We start from the raw sequence: 14,835 nt of genomic DNA, 5'->3' as shown, positions 1-14,835 counted from the left end.
CCCACACTTCTACACAAAAAGTAAGATATGGTAGTACCAGGGTGCAGTATAAAGTACGGAGTGCATTTTCATCAAGGTATAGCTTTGCTTTATTTATAATTGAGAGGCTTTTGGAGATTTTTGTTTTAATGTGTCTGACATGGGGTTTCCATGACAATTTACTGTCAATTATTACTCCCAAAAATTTATTCTCACTCACAATTTCAATTTGGATACCATCAATACTTATTCTCTGTCCAGACATTTTGTTACAATTACCGAACATCATTACCTTAGTTTTATTTATATTCAAGGATAATTTATTTGTGTCCATCCACTTTTTTATTATCTTTAGTTCCCTGTTTACCGTGTTTACGAGCTCATTATAATCGTCACTACTGTAAAATATATTTGTGTCGTCTGCGAATAGAATGAATTTCAGTACTTTGGATGTATTAAACATATCATTTATATACACATTGAACAATTTTGGCCCCAGTACTGACCCCTGGGGGACACCACAAGCAATGCCAAGAGTATCTGACAAATACTGACCCATTTTTACAAACTGTGACCTCCCTGTTAAATAACTTTTTAACCAATCCACTTTTTAACCATATCTTTCCATCTTTTTTAATAGAATTGAGTGATTAATGGTGTCAAAGGCTTTTTTTAGATCAATAAAAATACCAACTGCATACTTCTTTTGCTCCAGTGCATTAGTGACTTCTTCAATGGCTTCAATTATTGCCATTGAAGTAGATCTTTTTGACCTAAAGCCATACTGACCATCATTAATTACATGATGTTTCTCGAGAAACTTTTCAAGTCGAGAGTTGAAGAGTTTCTCTAAAATTTTTGAGAATTGGGGCAAAAGAGAGATTGGTCTGTAATTAGTAAGAGCGTGTTTGTTATCATTTTTGAAAAGTGGAATTACTTTAGCGAGTTTCATTTTACTTGGAAAGCAGCCAGTCTGGAATGACAAATTACAAATATAAGTTAAGGGTTTTACAATATTCAGTATAACTTTTTTGATCAATGTCATGCTGATGTCATGACAGTCAGTGGAGGACTTACTTTTACATTTCCACACAATATTTGTCACTTCCTGCTCATTTGTAGCTGAGAGGAAGAATGACAAAGAATTCCGTTCAATAGTTGATTTTTCGACTCCACTGTCTGGAATATCAGCGGCCAACTTAGGGCCAACATTTACAAAAAAATTGTTAAACTTATTTACTACATTACTCATATTATAATATTCACCATTTTCATCAATAAAGTGATCAGGATATGTCAGCTTTGAGGATCCTTGTTTGATTAGGCTATTCAGAACATCCCAAGTTCCTTTTATATTGTTTTTATGTTCACATAGTTTTTTTTGATAATATAACCGTTTGCTTGTTCTTATAATATCAGTTAGTTTATTTTTGTACCTCTTATATCTTTGTTCTGCTTCTTTTGTTTTTACTTTGATAAACAATTTATAGAGATTGTTTTTCTTTTTACAGGCATTAATTATTCCTTTCGTAATCCAGAGGCTTTTCTTATGTTTTTCCTTTATAATATATTCTTTCACAGGGCAGTGTTTATTATACAAGGAAATTAAGATATCTAAAAATTTACAATAAGCACTGTCCACATTAGGTTCTCTGTAAACTGAAGTCCAATCCTGGAGCGCTAAACTATTGTTTAGGGCACAAATCATGTCCTCAGTAATTTTTCGTTTAGAAATTTTTGTCATAGTGTCTTTCGTTTTCTTAAGATTACAGTCATACAAAGTAAAAACAGGTAAGTGGTCAGTAATATCACATATAAATAGGCCACTAATGATTTGATTTCCCATAATGTTAGTAAAAATGTTGTCAATAATTGTGGCACTATGTGACGTTATTCTGCTCGGTTTCGTTATAGTTGGGTACAGAGACAAGCTATACATTGTGTCAGTGAAGTCGTCAATGTTTTTTAGTTTGGTTGGATTTGACAAATCAATGTTAAAGTCACCACAGATAAATATGTTCTTTTGGTTCACAGTGGAAAACAGTTTACCCATCCATTCATTGAAAGTTTCTATGCTTGAACCAGGTGCCCGGTATACACAACTCATGAAGATATTTGTCTTTTTATCATTATGAATTTCCACTGTTATGCATTCAAATAAACCAAAAAATTATTGTCAGGGTCTATCTCAGTATCTGTCTCTGTTGTGGTGTACTCTTTATACTCACACGTTTCCAGGTCCATTTGTTGATGTTGTAAGATGTTCTGTAACATGTCTATATCAATACTTGGTGTAGTCTGTGTTCTTGGTATGTTTAGCATTTTGATGGTGTGAGTCATAAGCTACTTTGATACCAGGTGCTGCATCAATGTCAATACTTGTCAAGATCTTCTATCCTCTTCACCACTAAGACTTTTGCTTCCTCCGGTGTCCCATTTAGTTTGATGAAGATCTTACAGTTAGTTACCCAGGTTTGTTGAATCTTGCCTTGTTTTCTAAGTTGTCATGCAATCCTTGCGATGTCAGCATTTTTCTTTGTCAAGTGTTCATTTATAAAAACATTTGTGCCTTTCAGTTTGCATCCTTGCTTCAGAAGTGCTATTTTCTTTTTCCGATTGGTAAACCTCATAATGACCGCGGGTGGTCTCCCGTTCTTCGTGGGCAGTGGGTGACACGCCTCGATGTTCTCCAGGCCCGTCTCTATCCCCCTGCTCTGGAGGTAGGAAGCAACCTGTTGTTCCACCGACTGTATCTCCTGGTCGCTGAGCTCCCCGCTGTCCGCGGCCACCGCACGCGCATAAGAGCGCGGCCTGATCTTGATGCCGGTGATGACCACATCATTCACGCGGGAGTATTGCTCCAGCTCATCCACTCGCCGCTCGATATCCTCAATGCGCTGGTCTTTTTTCGCGTTCTGGAGGCGTAGTTGTTTCACCTCCTCCAGTAGCCCCAGGAGCTGCTCCTGCTGCGCTCTGACCGCAGTCACATCGCCGCACAGGGAGTGGAGAGAGAGCTTTATCTCCTCGAACTCCTCCGGTGTCGGGCCTTTCCTCGATGGGGGCATTTCAAACACGCCGCCACTCGCTCAAACACTCACGCGTTCCTCCCAGTCACTCCGCACATGCGCACACGACTCCGCACATTAAAAAATGTGTGTAATTTCCTTTGAAAACATGTAATCATAATAACATACTTGGTATTCCAGTAAAATAAATGGTCGAATATTTAGGTATTAAGATCTGTAAAGATCAAAAGGAGAGAAGTAATTTAAATTTTACACCAATTATTAGAAAATAATTAAAAAAAATAATTCATGGTTAATGAGAGATCTATCATTAAAAGGAAGAATATTATTAAACAAAACTGAAGGGTTGTCACGCTTAGTGTTTACAGCTCTTACATTAGATGTTCAACAATCGGTCATAAAAGAGGTGGATACTATTTTGTTCAATTTCATTTTGAAGAACACACCACATTATTAAAAAAAAACAAAAAAAAAAACAGTTCTATGCAATCCAATTGAGGATGGTGGTTTATATGTACTTGACTATACTGCTAATTGCGCATTTAAGAACAAATGGATAAAGAACTACTTGACTTCTAAAGGTAATATTTTGAATATCATCCCTGATTTAATATTTGATAAATTGGGGGGTTAAGAATATTTTTTGAGGTGTAATTTTGATGTGAACAAGGTTCCGATAAAACTTTCTTCTTTTCATAGACAGTTTTTTATTTTTTATTATGGATGCTCATTTTCAAGCATAACTTTTCTCCACACAAATCTGTGGAACAACAAATATATTTGTAATGATCACCAGTGAGAGTGCCCAGGATAACCATCAGAGGGCTCCAACCCGGACAATCACCACACATCCACAAACTACATTTCCCATAATCCTTTGGCCAGACCAATCAGCCATGATCACATTCACCTGTATGTCTTTACCTTGTTTAGCTCACCCCATATAAGCCTGGTTTTCACATTCATTCCCTGCGAAGTCTTGTTAGTTGTTTACACTGCATCTCTGAGCGTTTTCCTGGTCTTATGTCTCTTGGTTTTGGATTTCTTCACTGTCTCTGGATTACCCTTTTGCCTGTGCTCCCTGCCTGCCTGCCTGCCTACATGTTTGTTTGTTTGTTTGTTTGGACTGCTTACTTTGTGTTTATGACCTCTTGCCTGTTATCTGGATTAAGTCCTTGGATTGCCCTTTCAAATAAATACTGCCTTTGGATCCTCAAGCTTTTTGTTTCAGAGCAGTATGTGACAATTTTATGTTTAAAAATAAATCTTTATTTTACAGAAACTGGTACAATAATGGTATAATTTTAGTCAGACAGTTATTTAAGAATGATGTACATTTCTTTACTTACTGTGAATTCCTTAATCATTATACGATACCTGTAAGTACTAAAGAGTTTGCAGTAGTATTTGATGCCATTCCAAGTGGCCTTATTCAACTTTTATCAGGCAATATATCTTCTATCCCATTATATATTTGTAGTGAATTAAGACCATCCTGTACATCCGTTAAAGTCATGAACTGAGAATTAAAATTCAATAGCCTCTGTGCACAAGCGTAACGAACTTCCGCTGACGCCAGAAGTCGGCATATCTGTTTCCGGTCTACTTGCGCGTCGCCCAAAATGTCTATTTCGTGCTGCGAAATTGAAGCTCAAATGGCTGTTAGCGACTTGAAGCAGAGCAAAGTGGCACACAGCAGTGCTCCTTATACGTACCCATGTTAACAGGTTAGAGCTTTCACACTGCACGCGGTTGCAGTCCGTCGATCCGTTCCAGGTGCGGCACGTATAGGCTACAGCAGTGCAGAGATCGTTTCCACACCGAGTCTATTTCTGCTGTGCTGCAAAGTAAACGCTGAATAGGCTCTATGCAAGAACGCTGCTGACGTATTTCCGGTAGGATCTCAGCCGGCGTCTTTACTTCCGCATAGCGCGTTCTATAGGACAATTCACTTTAATAAAATTCATTTTCTCAGAAACGGAGACAACGATTTTAGAAACTGATTCGCTATTCGGATTTCCTGCGATATGAGAGAATACTCACCCTCAAAGTTGTTGATGTAGCTCGAAATTTATAATTTAAAGAATTTCTCTTTCTTACTCATATATGTGACCGTTAACTGCCTCACAATATTGTTAACATCATTCACGTTAACCGCTGGAAGTTCTTGTAAACAGAGAGTGTAATTTGCCATTATCTCCACCTAATGCAAAAACGGCTTCTGACGCAGCACCGGATGTAACTGGGCGGGCTGAGAAAAACGCGGAAGCGATCGTGCATAGAGCCTATTAAAGTGACAGCGCATGTTTCGTGGTCAAAATTAACAAAGATTGACCTGAAAATGTAGTAATTTCACCATGAATGCGTTTAATTAAATAAAATGTAGTAATCTCACCATAAATGCATTTAATTATATAGGCCTACTATTATTTTTCACAGTCATCTTTCTAGAGGACCAGGGTAAAGCAAGGTAAACTGCAATTTACTTCAAGAAGGCGACATAATGAACAACACTCGTCTCATTCGTGGAGGTGGAAAAACAAGTTCTTTGTTACATGCAAGATTTATTTTATTAAAATTGAAATGGAAAAGAAAAGGCATAAGAGTCGGCTGTTCTTGTCAATTTACAGTTAAATATTTGACCACTTGCTTGAGCAACTTAATATAAATAATGCATGGAATAATAGCCCTACGTTGTTTAAATTGTACTTAAACGTGCATGCGTCCAATAAAGAGTGTATATGTATACAAAGAGAATCGCAATGCTGACTAAACTTTTTTAAATAAAAGTTGCAGGGTAACTTCTAGATTTTAAATAAAAATAGTAAGTGTTTGTGGTACTGCCGTGAATCAGTTATTCACTGCAAACGCATCATATGTGAAGCACTATAGCGCATGCTGCTCCTGCACCGCACACACACACACACACTGCACACGGAGTATGTGTGAAACGGCCGTTAGATCCACCTACAGTTCTTAGAAACTTAGATGTGTCACGCACATTATATCTCTTTATTTCGTACAACAGCAGCACTCATCTTGTTTGTTTATAGCGGATGCCGATGAAGACAGTCGTAAACCGGAAACTGATATGCCAACTTCTGACAATAGCGGAAGTTCGTCGCGACGCTTGTGCACGTAGCCTATTCAATTCAATTCAATTCAAATTTATTTGTATAGCGCTTTTCACAATACACATCGTTTTAAAGCAGCTTTACAGAAAGCATCTTTTGCAGCGATTTTTGTGTGAGCATATCAGTGAACACCCCTGACCACTCGGTGAGTTTCACGTCTTTGTAAACGAAAGTTTAATGCGTTTTAGGAAGGATTGTTCCAGTGCACCTATGCAGCCATTCTGGAGGTGGGGGGGAAAGCGAAAGAAACCGAACATTCTCGGGACAGCAGCATGTGTCCAAATTTTAATCTTAACCGTTCTATTTCATCAGAAACGATCTGAAAACAGGGCTTTAAGTGTAAAATACCGAACTTGTCCTTTAAAGGTTAATAGTTAACTAACATGGCTTACTGTCTTTGGAGGAGGCTCGAACCCGAGGCTCGGCTTGAGCTCCGAGTTCTGCCAGCAACGCCACAAATATGTAAGCAGGGCCTTGAGTAACCACCATTGAGGTCCCCGAGGTTAAACCTCCAATGCAATCACCTTCCAAAGGATTCTTATGCTAGGATACTGTTTTTTCTTTCAACAATGTGAATGTCTCAGCAGTACATTATTTGTATGTGTTTGGTACATTTCACTATGGATTAATTTATTTGGTACATTTCGGCGCAGGCTTTGCAAACAGACTTTTACGATATGGATATGCCAGCAATGCCACCAATATGTAAGCAGGGCCGTACCCACCATTGAGGTCTGGACCTCTGTACACTGTAAAAAATTTCTAACCCTCCCAAATCAAAAATTTCAAGTGACCGATAACATCTAAATTTTTCAATTGGCCCAAGTGAAAATCTGTAAATTTAATTTTATAATTTACAGAATTTCACTTGGGCCAATTGAAAAATTTAAATGTTATCGGTCACTTGAAATTTTTTATTTGGGAGGGTTAGACATTTTTTACAGTGTAGTTTTTCTAAGTGTAGCTATATAATGAAGTTTATTTAATGAAATAATTGCCTAATATCAACTCTAATTTGGTGTGGCAATGATTCGCACATCGCGACGATATCCGACCTTCTCATCTGAGCTGCTTCAGCACTCAAACACCGAGTGACCAGATGACCAATCAAATCACAGTAGACAGGCTTTATGTTCACAGAAGCGAGCAAAGCGCGAATTCCAGCGTGACGCACTTCATGCTTCAGTCAACGGTCATACAGGCAAGATAACATGCAAGCAGCTAAACTAAACGGCTGTTTTACGATAGAAGTTTTAAATGACCGACAGAAATAATCAGTTTGCAAAGCTCAATCAAAGAGCTTTGCAAATCTCAAATCTCAAAGTATCAATCAAAGCTCAGCTTTGGGAAGGGAAGTTATACAGATCAATATAAAGAGTCTGAGAGAAGAAGAAAGAGAGAAGGTGATGGACATGATAGAGGAGGTATTGCATACTGTGCCCAGAATGAGATTAACATAATTACAATTTATTCATATTTAACACAGATATACTGTAGGTTATTTGTCAATGACAGTGGACACTACAATAATAATAATAATAATAATAATACATTACATTTATATAGTTGCATATATCACCACACTGTGGCATTAGGACCCACACAAACCACAATGTGAGCGCCCCCTACTGGCCTCACTAACACCTCTTCCAGCAGCAACCTGTTTTTCTCAGGAGGTCTCCCATCCAGGTACTAACCAGGCTCCTATTAAATGTATTGGCATTATTATTGTATAAATATATATATTTGTATACCTGAAATGTGTTCGGATATTTCACTAGTATCAGCACTGGTGCTTTTCACCGTTTGTATCGCTCCGCTTGCCTGTGTTTGTGCAATTTGCATCATTAAGCCAGTGGGTGGCAAAGTGACTGACTTTATGAGTGAGCAATTGAACCATTAATTGAACAGATTAGTCCATAGGCATTGATTCATTGATTGATTCAGGAATCTGCATTTCCATTTGTAGTTTGGATCATTTATTACGACATTTAAATTGATTCTCATGTTTAAGAATCTGTTATCTAATAAGTTGGGCTAGTTATTGACAGACATGCTCCATGGAAATCCATTAAGGTTAAAGGCCATCATCTGCCTTGGGTTAATGGTGATCTTATTAATCTTTTTAAAAAGAGGGATAGGGCCTGGGTTAAACATAAACATACACAACTGTCTGATGACTGGGAGAAATATAAACGATTACGAAATTTATGCACAACTCAAACAAGAAATGTTAAAGCTAACTATTACCGAGATAGCCTGTCAAATGATCTAAGTAACCCAAAGCAATTCTGGAGAGAGTTAACACACTAGTTGGTAGAGTCCAATAATACTTCAAATAATATGATAATTAATAATGAAACAACTAATGATCCAGCCGTGATTTCCAATGCCTTTAGTTTGCTTTTTTCTCAAACACCGCTTGTTCAACCTCCTGTTTTTGATGCAGACCCGAGGCTTAACAGCCAACCCTGCGGTAGCTCTTTCAAATTTAGACAGGTCAGATCAACGGATGTTCAACAGGCCATTAATAAGCTTTCCAAAAGCAGTGGTCCTGGCCCTGATGGCCTTGAGGGTAAGTTTATTAAACTTGCCTCGCATGTACTAGCACCCCCACTGGCTGTGCTTTTTAACATGTCATTTGATACCTGTGAAGTGCCCCTCGCTTGGAAATGTACTAAAGTCATTCCTTTGCACAAAGGTGGAGACTTAAAAATTCTGAATAATTATAGGCCAATATCAATAATTAATAGTGTGGTTAAAGTCTTTGAGAAAATAATTTTTAATCAATTATCGGACTATCTATCTGATAATAATTTACTTACTCAATGCCAATCAGGTTTCAGAAAATACTTCTCCACTACCACTGCTCTCTTAAAACTCTCTAATGATATATTTTCTAGCTTTGATGACAATCTGTGTACTGGTGCCATTTTCTTAGATCTCTCCAAAGCGTTCGATTTAGTTGATCACTATCTTCTATTGGATAAATTGCATGATATTGGCCTCTCGAGATCATCTTTACTCTGTTTTAATAGTTATTTTCATCATCGTCGTCAGGGTGTGTCCTACAGGGGTTGTCAGTCTGATTATACAGGCATAGTGAAAGGCATCCCTCAAGGTTCTTCTCTGGGACCTTTATTATTTTCTATCTTTGTTAATGATACGCCCTTATGCTGTACAGACTGTAATATACATCTTTATGCAGATGATACAGTCATTTACTGTAGTAAACCTACCATCTCCGGGATAAACCTCTCTCTACAGCACGACTTCAATTCTGTACAGCAGTGGCTATTGGCTAATAAACTTCTTCTTAATAAATCAAAGTCCTACTCTTTATTGTTCCATAGAAAAGCCTTGGATATAGGTGAAAATAACCTTAATCTTTGTTTTCTCGACTCCTCTCCTTTAGAGTCAACTAAGACCATTAAGTATCTTGGTGTTTGGCTGGAAACTGATTTATCTTTTAAAACTCATGTACAAGCAATGACAAACAAACTCAACTCCCGTCTTAAAATACTTTATCAATCTGTTAACTGTTTTAATTTTCTGGTCAGGAAAAGAATAGTCTCACAGCTGCTCCTGCCTATTTTGGACTATGCTGATATTATTTATCAGAACACTACTGTTTCTTGTTTGCATTCCATTGATGTGGTCTACAACAGTCTTTGCCGTTTTGTTCTCCGCTGTCCCTTTAGGACACACCGCTGTGTGTTGTACAGACAGTTGTCCTGGTTTGCCCCTTCTGCCAGGAGACAGTCTCACTGGCCACAGTTTATTTTTAAAAGTTTTTACTTTAATTATCCAGTTTATCTCAAGCAACACTTAGTGCTCTATAATTCGCTATACAGCCTGAGACACAATGATCAGATCTTTTTTGTTGTTCCTAGAGTTAAAAGACAGGTAGGGAAATATGCATTTTGTTTTAAGGCACCATATGATTGGAATAATCTTCCATTTTCTATCCGTTCTTTAACTTCACTTACAGCGTTCCGAAGGGCTCTCGGGGAACATCTTCGGAACATTTGTCTTTGTTTCTAGTTTTGTTTGTTTGACGTTGGACTTTATTGGTCATGTGTTTACTATTTCTCATTTTTATGTCCTCATTTTTATTTTTTTTATTTATTATTATTATTGTTGTTGTTTATCATCATCAATGTTCTTGTTTGTGTTACTCTTAGTCCTTGATCTTGTGCAATGCTAGTCATGTGGTTGTTTTTTTTGTCATGTCACTTGTGGGGTTCGTGCTGGTGTGTGTGTGTTGTTGTGTTTTGTTGTGCTGTCTTTGACCGTGATATTTGCTCTGTTGTTTTGGTTCTTTTTTGCTTTGATGTACTGGAGGACCCCCTCGAAAACGAGATGTCTCATCTCAAGGGGTTAATCCTCGCAATAAAGATATGTTAAATAATAATAATAATCTGCTTGATAAATAATGTATGCTACTGCCCACTGACACAAGCTACTGTTACCCTTTCTTTTTTTTTTTTGGCCTTCAAACACCTTAAAATGCACATGTGTAGATCGAGAAAATCTAAATTTTCTTCGGGGGGCATGCCCCCCCCCCCCCCAGTAAATCAAGCCAGTGACTAAACGATCAACTTCACTTCGTTTCTCATAGTAGGTTAAAAATAATCTTATTTAAACTGTGATTAAAATATATACAGAAAGAGATCAAAGAAAGAACCCTTTTCCAGTTCCCCAAGCTGTCAATCACACAGCGTGAGTTTATCTGAACACTTGCCAAAACTCGTTATGAAATCAATGACTCTGTTACACTGCACAACGAAACTCTTACTGTATTTACATTGTGTTTGCATTGTTATTTGGTGAAAGCATTCGTGAGAGTGCAGAAATTGCATTGCAATGATGAGATCACTTCATTCACCCGCTCACCATGACTGTCTGTCATCTGCTCAATACTCATCACTGCAACCTTTCATGTGTTGGAATAGAACTAAATATAATGGTTTAATCATTAATTTTCACAATTAGTTAATCTCGATAGCTGTAATAGTAAAAACGTAGTAAAAGTTTTCTAGAGAGTTCCACATGTAATACTAGCTATTTCATATGCAAACATGTCAGCCAATCACACCAGTGGGCGTTTACACTGAAGTAGAGGGCTGCATTGGGATTGAGTCCCGCCGGGTCCCGCGGGACCCAACACAAATATCTCGGGAGCGGGCGGTTTGAACTTTGCTGCGGGCGGGAATGGGCGGCTAAAAAAAAACACTGCGGGATCGGGAGGTAGCCTTGCAACATGATGGAGATGTCAATAATGGCGCTTTTCCACTACACAGTACTAGCTCGCTTCGGCTCGACTCGACTCGACTCGCCTTTGTTTGGTTTTCCACTGTGTAAAAGTTGTAACTGTATCTGCTTCCAGGTACTTTTTTTCGTACCACCTCCGGCAGGGTTCTGGGCGAGCTGAGGCGATACTAAAATGTGACGTGAAAACACGACAGACTGCTGATTGTCCAGAGAGAAGCATCACTATTCACTGCGTCATCATTGCACGCGCAAGACAGAGTATCCTGAATAAAAAACAGCAAAAACGAAAACAAAACCATCCAAAATCAGCATACACTCGATTTCCTCCATTATCCTGTGTGTATGTGTCCAGTATGCCGGCCAGGGAAACTAAACAAACAACCCCATGAATCTCTTCAATAATAGCAATCCAAAAATGTGTTTTTTCCTGCGGGACGGGAGAAGACACAAAATCAATGCATCTCTATTATTGTGCGGGAATAAATTCTCAGAGTTTTGCGGGTGCGGGCGGGAGTGGACATACATATTGCGGGAGCGGGCGGGAGTGAAACACATACGTTGCGGGAGCGGGCGGTAATGGTCAGAAATTCGGCGGGCGCGGGCGGGATGAAGAAAACAGTCCCGCGCAGGGCTCTACACTGAAGTCTCTCAGCCAATCACAGCAGTGGGCGTTTACACTTTAGTCTCTCAGCCAATCACAGCAGTGGGCGTTTACACTGAACACTCACACAGACACACCCCTTCAAACAGAGCGTTCAAATCAGAGGCTAAAATCAGGCTAGGAAAAAATGCCTTTTATTTCTAAATTATAACAATTTTTGTTGTTAAATCATACTAACACTATAAGGGCACCCCAGGAAACACTATAGAATAATAAAATAATCCAGTTCATGACCCTTATAACAACTGTCCATTTACATCTTGTGAATCTGCTCCATGTGAATCCATGAACTTTGTTATGTGAATTACTCCATACTTAAGCATCCTGAACTTAAAATAAGAGAGCAAAGGACTGGTATTTTTCCCATTTTAATCAGACACGCCATCAAGTTTTTACAACTCTACGGACTTTGGATATATTTAACATCTGATATCCAACAACTAATACTGTTTTCATTTGACATGTTTTTTGATAAATCAACTAAATTTAATACATTACTTTCACTACCATTGTAAATCAGTGTTTTAAAGTTTTACAGTAATAAAAAAAAAAGCAAAGATAAATGAACTTTACATGAAGTTCTTTTAACTGTAAACTAAAGCCTTCAGTGAGGATGTAGAGAACAAACAATGTTATGACAGGATTTTTTTTTTTTTAAACCTTATAAGAAACCAATAGTATATAACAAGGTCAGTATTTCTAAATTGTACACATCATTGAAACAAACACATGAAAAGTGAAAAGGTTCTTCTAATGATTTTCAACCTCAAACTTCAGGATTTCTTTTTAATAAGATGATCCATATAGCTACTACTATTGCTGCTACTGCTACTATGAATGCTAATGTTATTATCACATTACTGTACAAGACACTGGTTAGTTTTTCACAGGTGACTTTTCTCTGGGCACGTCTATACATGGCATCAGTGTAGTATTTTCCTTCATTTCTCTCCACCATTTTATCTATCTTTTCCAGCAGTTCTGTGACCTGAGACTGATTCAATCTGTTGTCATTGTTAAATGAGTGATATTTGCCAGCACAGCTGATAATAAACTGTCGCAGGTCTTCATTCTCTTCTATATGATCCTTCAGTGTTTTATTCTTCAGATAATCAGCATGAGTGAAGAGAGTGAAAAGGTAGCGTGACGCTTCTTCTCCAAAGTTCTGCTGAACCCATTTGACTGTGTTCTTCTCTTCATCTGTGTATCTCTGATCCAGTCTGATCACCAGCAGGAACACATGAGGACCAGGAGCAGACATCTTCAGACACCTCTCTATTTCAGCCTTCAGTTTTTCTTCAGTATTCATCATGTCAGATTTCATTCCCTGTTCTTCACCCATACATGTGTCAAACAGCCCTGGAGTGTCAATCACGCTGACGACCCTTGAGCCTTTTCCTGTGCCTTCTCTCTTACATTCTCGAGTAACTGATTCTGGATTGAAGTCCTCAACAAATTTTTCTCTGCCCAGGATGGTGTTTCCTGTTGCACTCTTTCCTGATCCAGTTTTACCCAGCAGCACAATCCTCAGATTTCCTGAAGTAAGAGAGATACTTGTTTTATTAAATAGTATATTTTAGTATGCACTCTACAACTGCACAGTTGTGCCTTTACTGCAATATCCATTTCACAAGTTCGCTTGATCATTTAAATCATGAAGTATAGTTTTGGTAAAGAGATTTGGCATGCTGTCCATGTTTAAAAGTTAAATTGAGACAGAACTTTTAGATTCTCCCAAATAAAAATGACTGTAGGCCCATATATATTTGATCAGGTAACTCAGGTAAAATGGCAGCATTTAAAATGTTAAAGGTAACAAATGTCAGGATTCAGTATCCAATCACAAATGTCCACAACTGGAAATTTGTAGAAACAAACAAACAACTAATCCTATCACACCCTGATGAAGGCTCATTAGCTTTTTATATATTTAGTAAAATTCTTGAGTGCCTTGTCTTGATACGTATTTATGAAAAAACCAACCATGAAAATACAATTATATTATGTTCCATATATTGTTTAATGTTATGTTAAACTTGAATACATTTCTGTCTACTTCTTACACTGTTATATATATTGTAAGCATAAATCTGGCCATTTTATTTGCTTCATGTATTTAAGTAGGTTTAAATATTTTAACAGCATTCTTAGTATATTATCAAACATATTTATTTTATGCCATCACCTAAAAAGTAAAGTTATTTTATCTGTGAAGAACATTTTCCATTTAGTTGTTATGTTAGAATTGTGTTATTATTTGCAGATAAAGATAAATCTTGATTAAATTGAACTGACCTGTAATAGTTGCCATTTCTGCTCAAAGCCTTGTAATGTTTTGTGATCTGCTCTAGAATCTCTTCACTAATTTTGCAGTGCTTTTCTCTCTCTCTTTCTCACAGTGATTCTCGATTGCTCTGTTACCTCCTTTTACTGGGTTAGGGAAGTGTGATCACATGACTAAAGTAAAACTTCATTTTAAACAGGTGCATTGTTAAAAAGGAAGGCTAATGATAAACTGGAGCAATGCAGACCTCTGGTGGTTATAAACCGTAAGAACAGTGAGCTAATTAATATCATAACACACAAGCAAGATCATGTAGGGGAGAGCGGGGCACAACCTAACACTTTTAGACTTTCTCAGTTTGTGTAATTCAACATGGGGTTCAGGAAATTATTTTTTCCCACATTAATTTTCCACATCTAGTACAATTAGGTGGTTTTGTTTCATCAATATTTTTTTCTTGATACACCCTGAAGGAAT

General features: G+C 37.7%; 1 protein-coding gene across 1 annotated transcript; it reads right to left on the bottom strand.

The window, feature by feature from the left end:
* Positions 1–3,212: 3,212 nt before the first annotated feature.
* Positions 3,213–14,461, bottom strand: LOC308679988 (GTPase IMAP family member 9-like; the record flags this gene model as incomplete). Its single annotated transcript, XM_081347862.1, has 3 exons — positions 14,370–14,461; positions 12,941–13,610; positions 3,213–3,219 (listed from the first exon to the last, which is right to left on the bottom strand). Exons 1-3 carry the CDS (start codon positions 14,383–14,385, stop codon positions 3,213–3,215), a joined length of 693 nt encoding a protein of 230 aa, XP_081203988.1. The 5' UTR covers positions 14,386–14,461.
* Positions 14,462–14,835: the final 374 nt, after the last annotated feature.

Source organism: Scardinius erythrophthalmus (assembly GCF_964197995.2).
Source record: "Scardinius erythrophthalmus genome assembly, chromosome: 19".
In the NCBI taxonomy this organism is placed as follows: Eukaryota; Metazoa; Chordata; class Actinopteri; order Cypriniformes; family Leuciscidae; genus Scardinius; species Scardinius erythrophthalmus.
The sequence above is the reverse complement of the archived record's forward strand: the minus strand, read 5'-3'. Positions and strand labels throughout refer to the sequence as shown.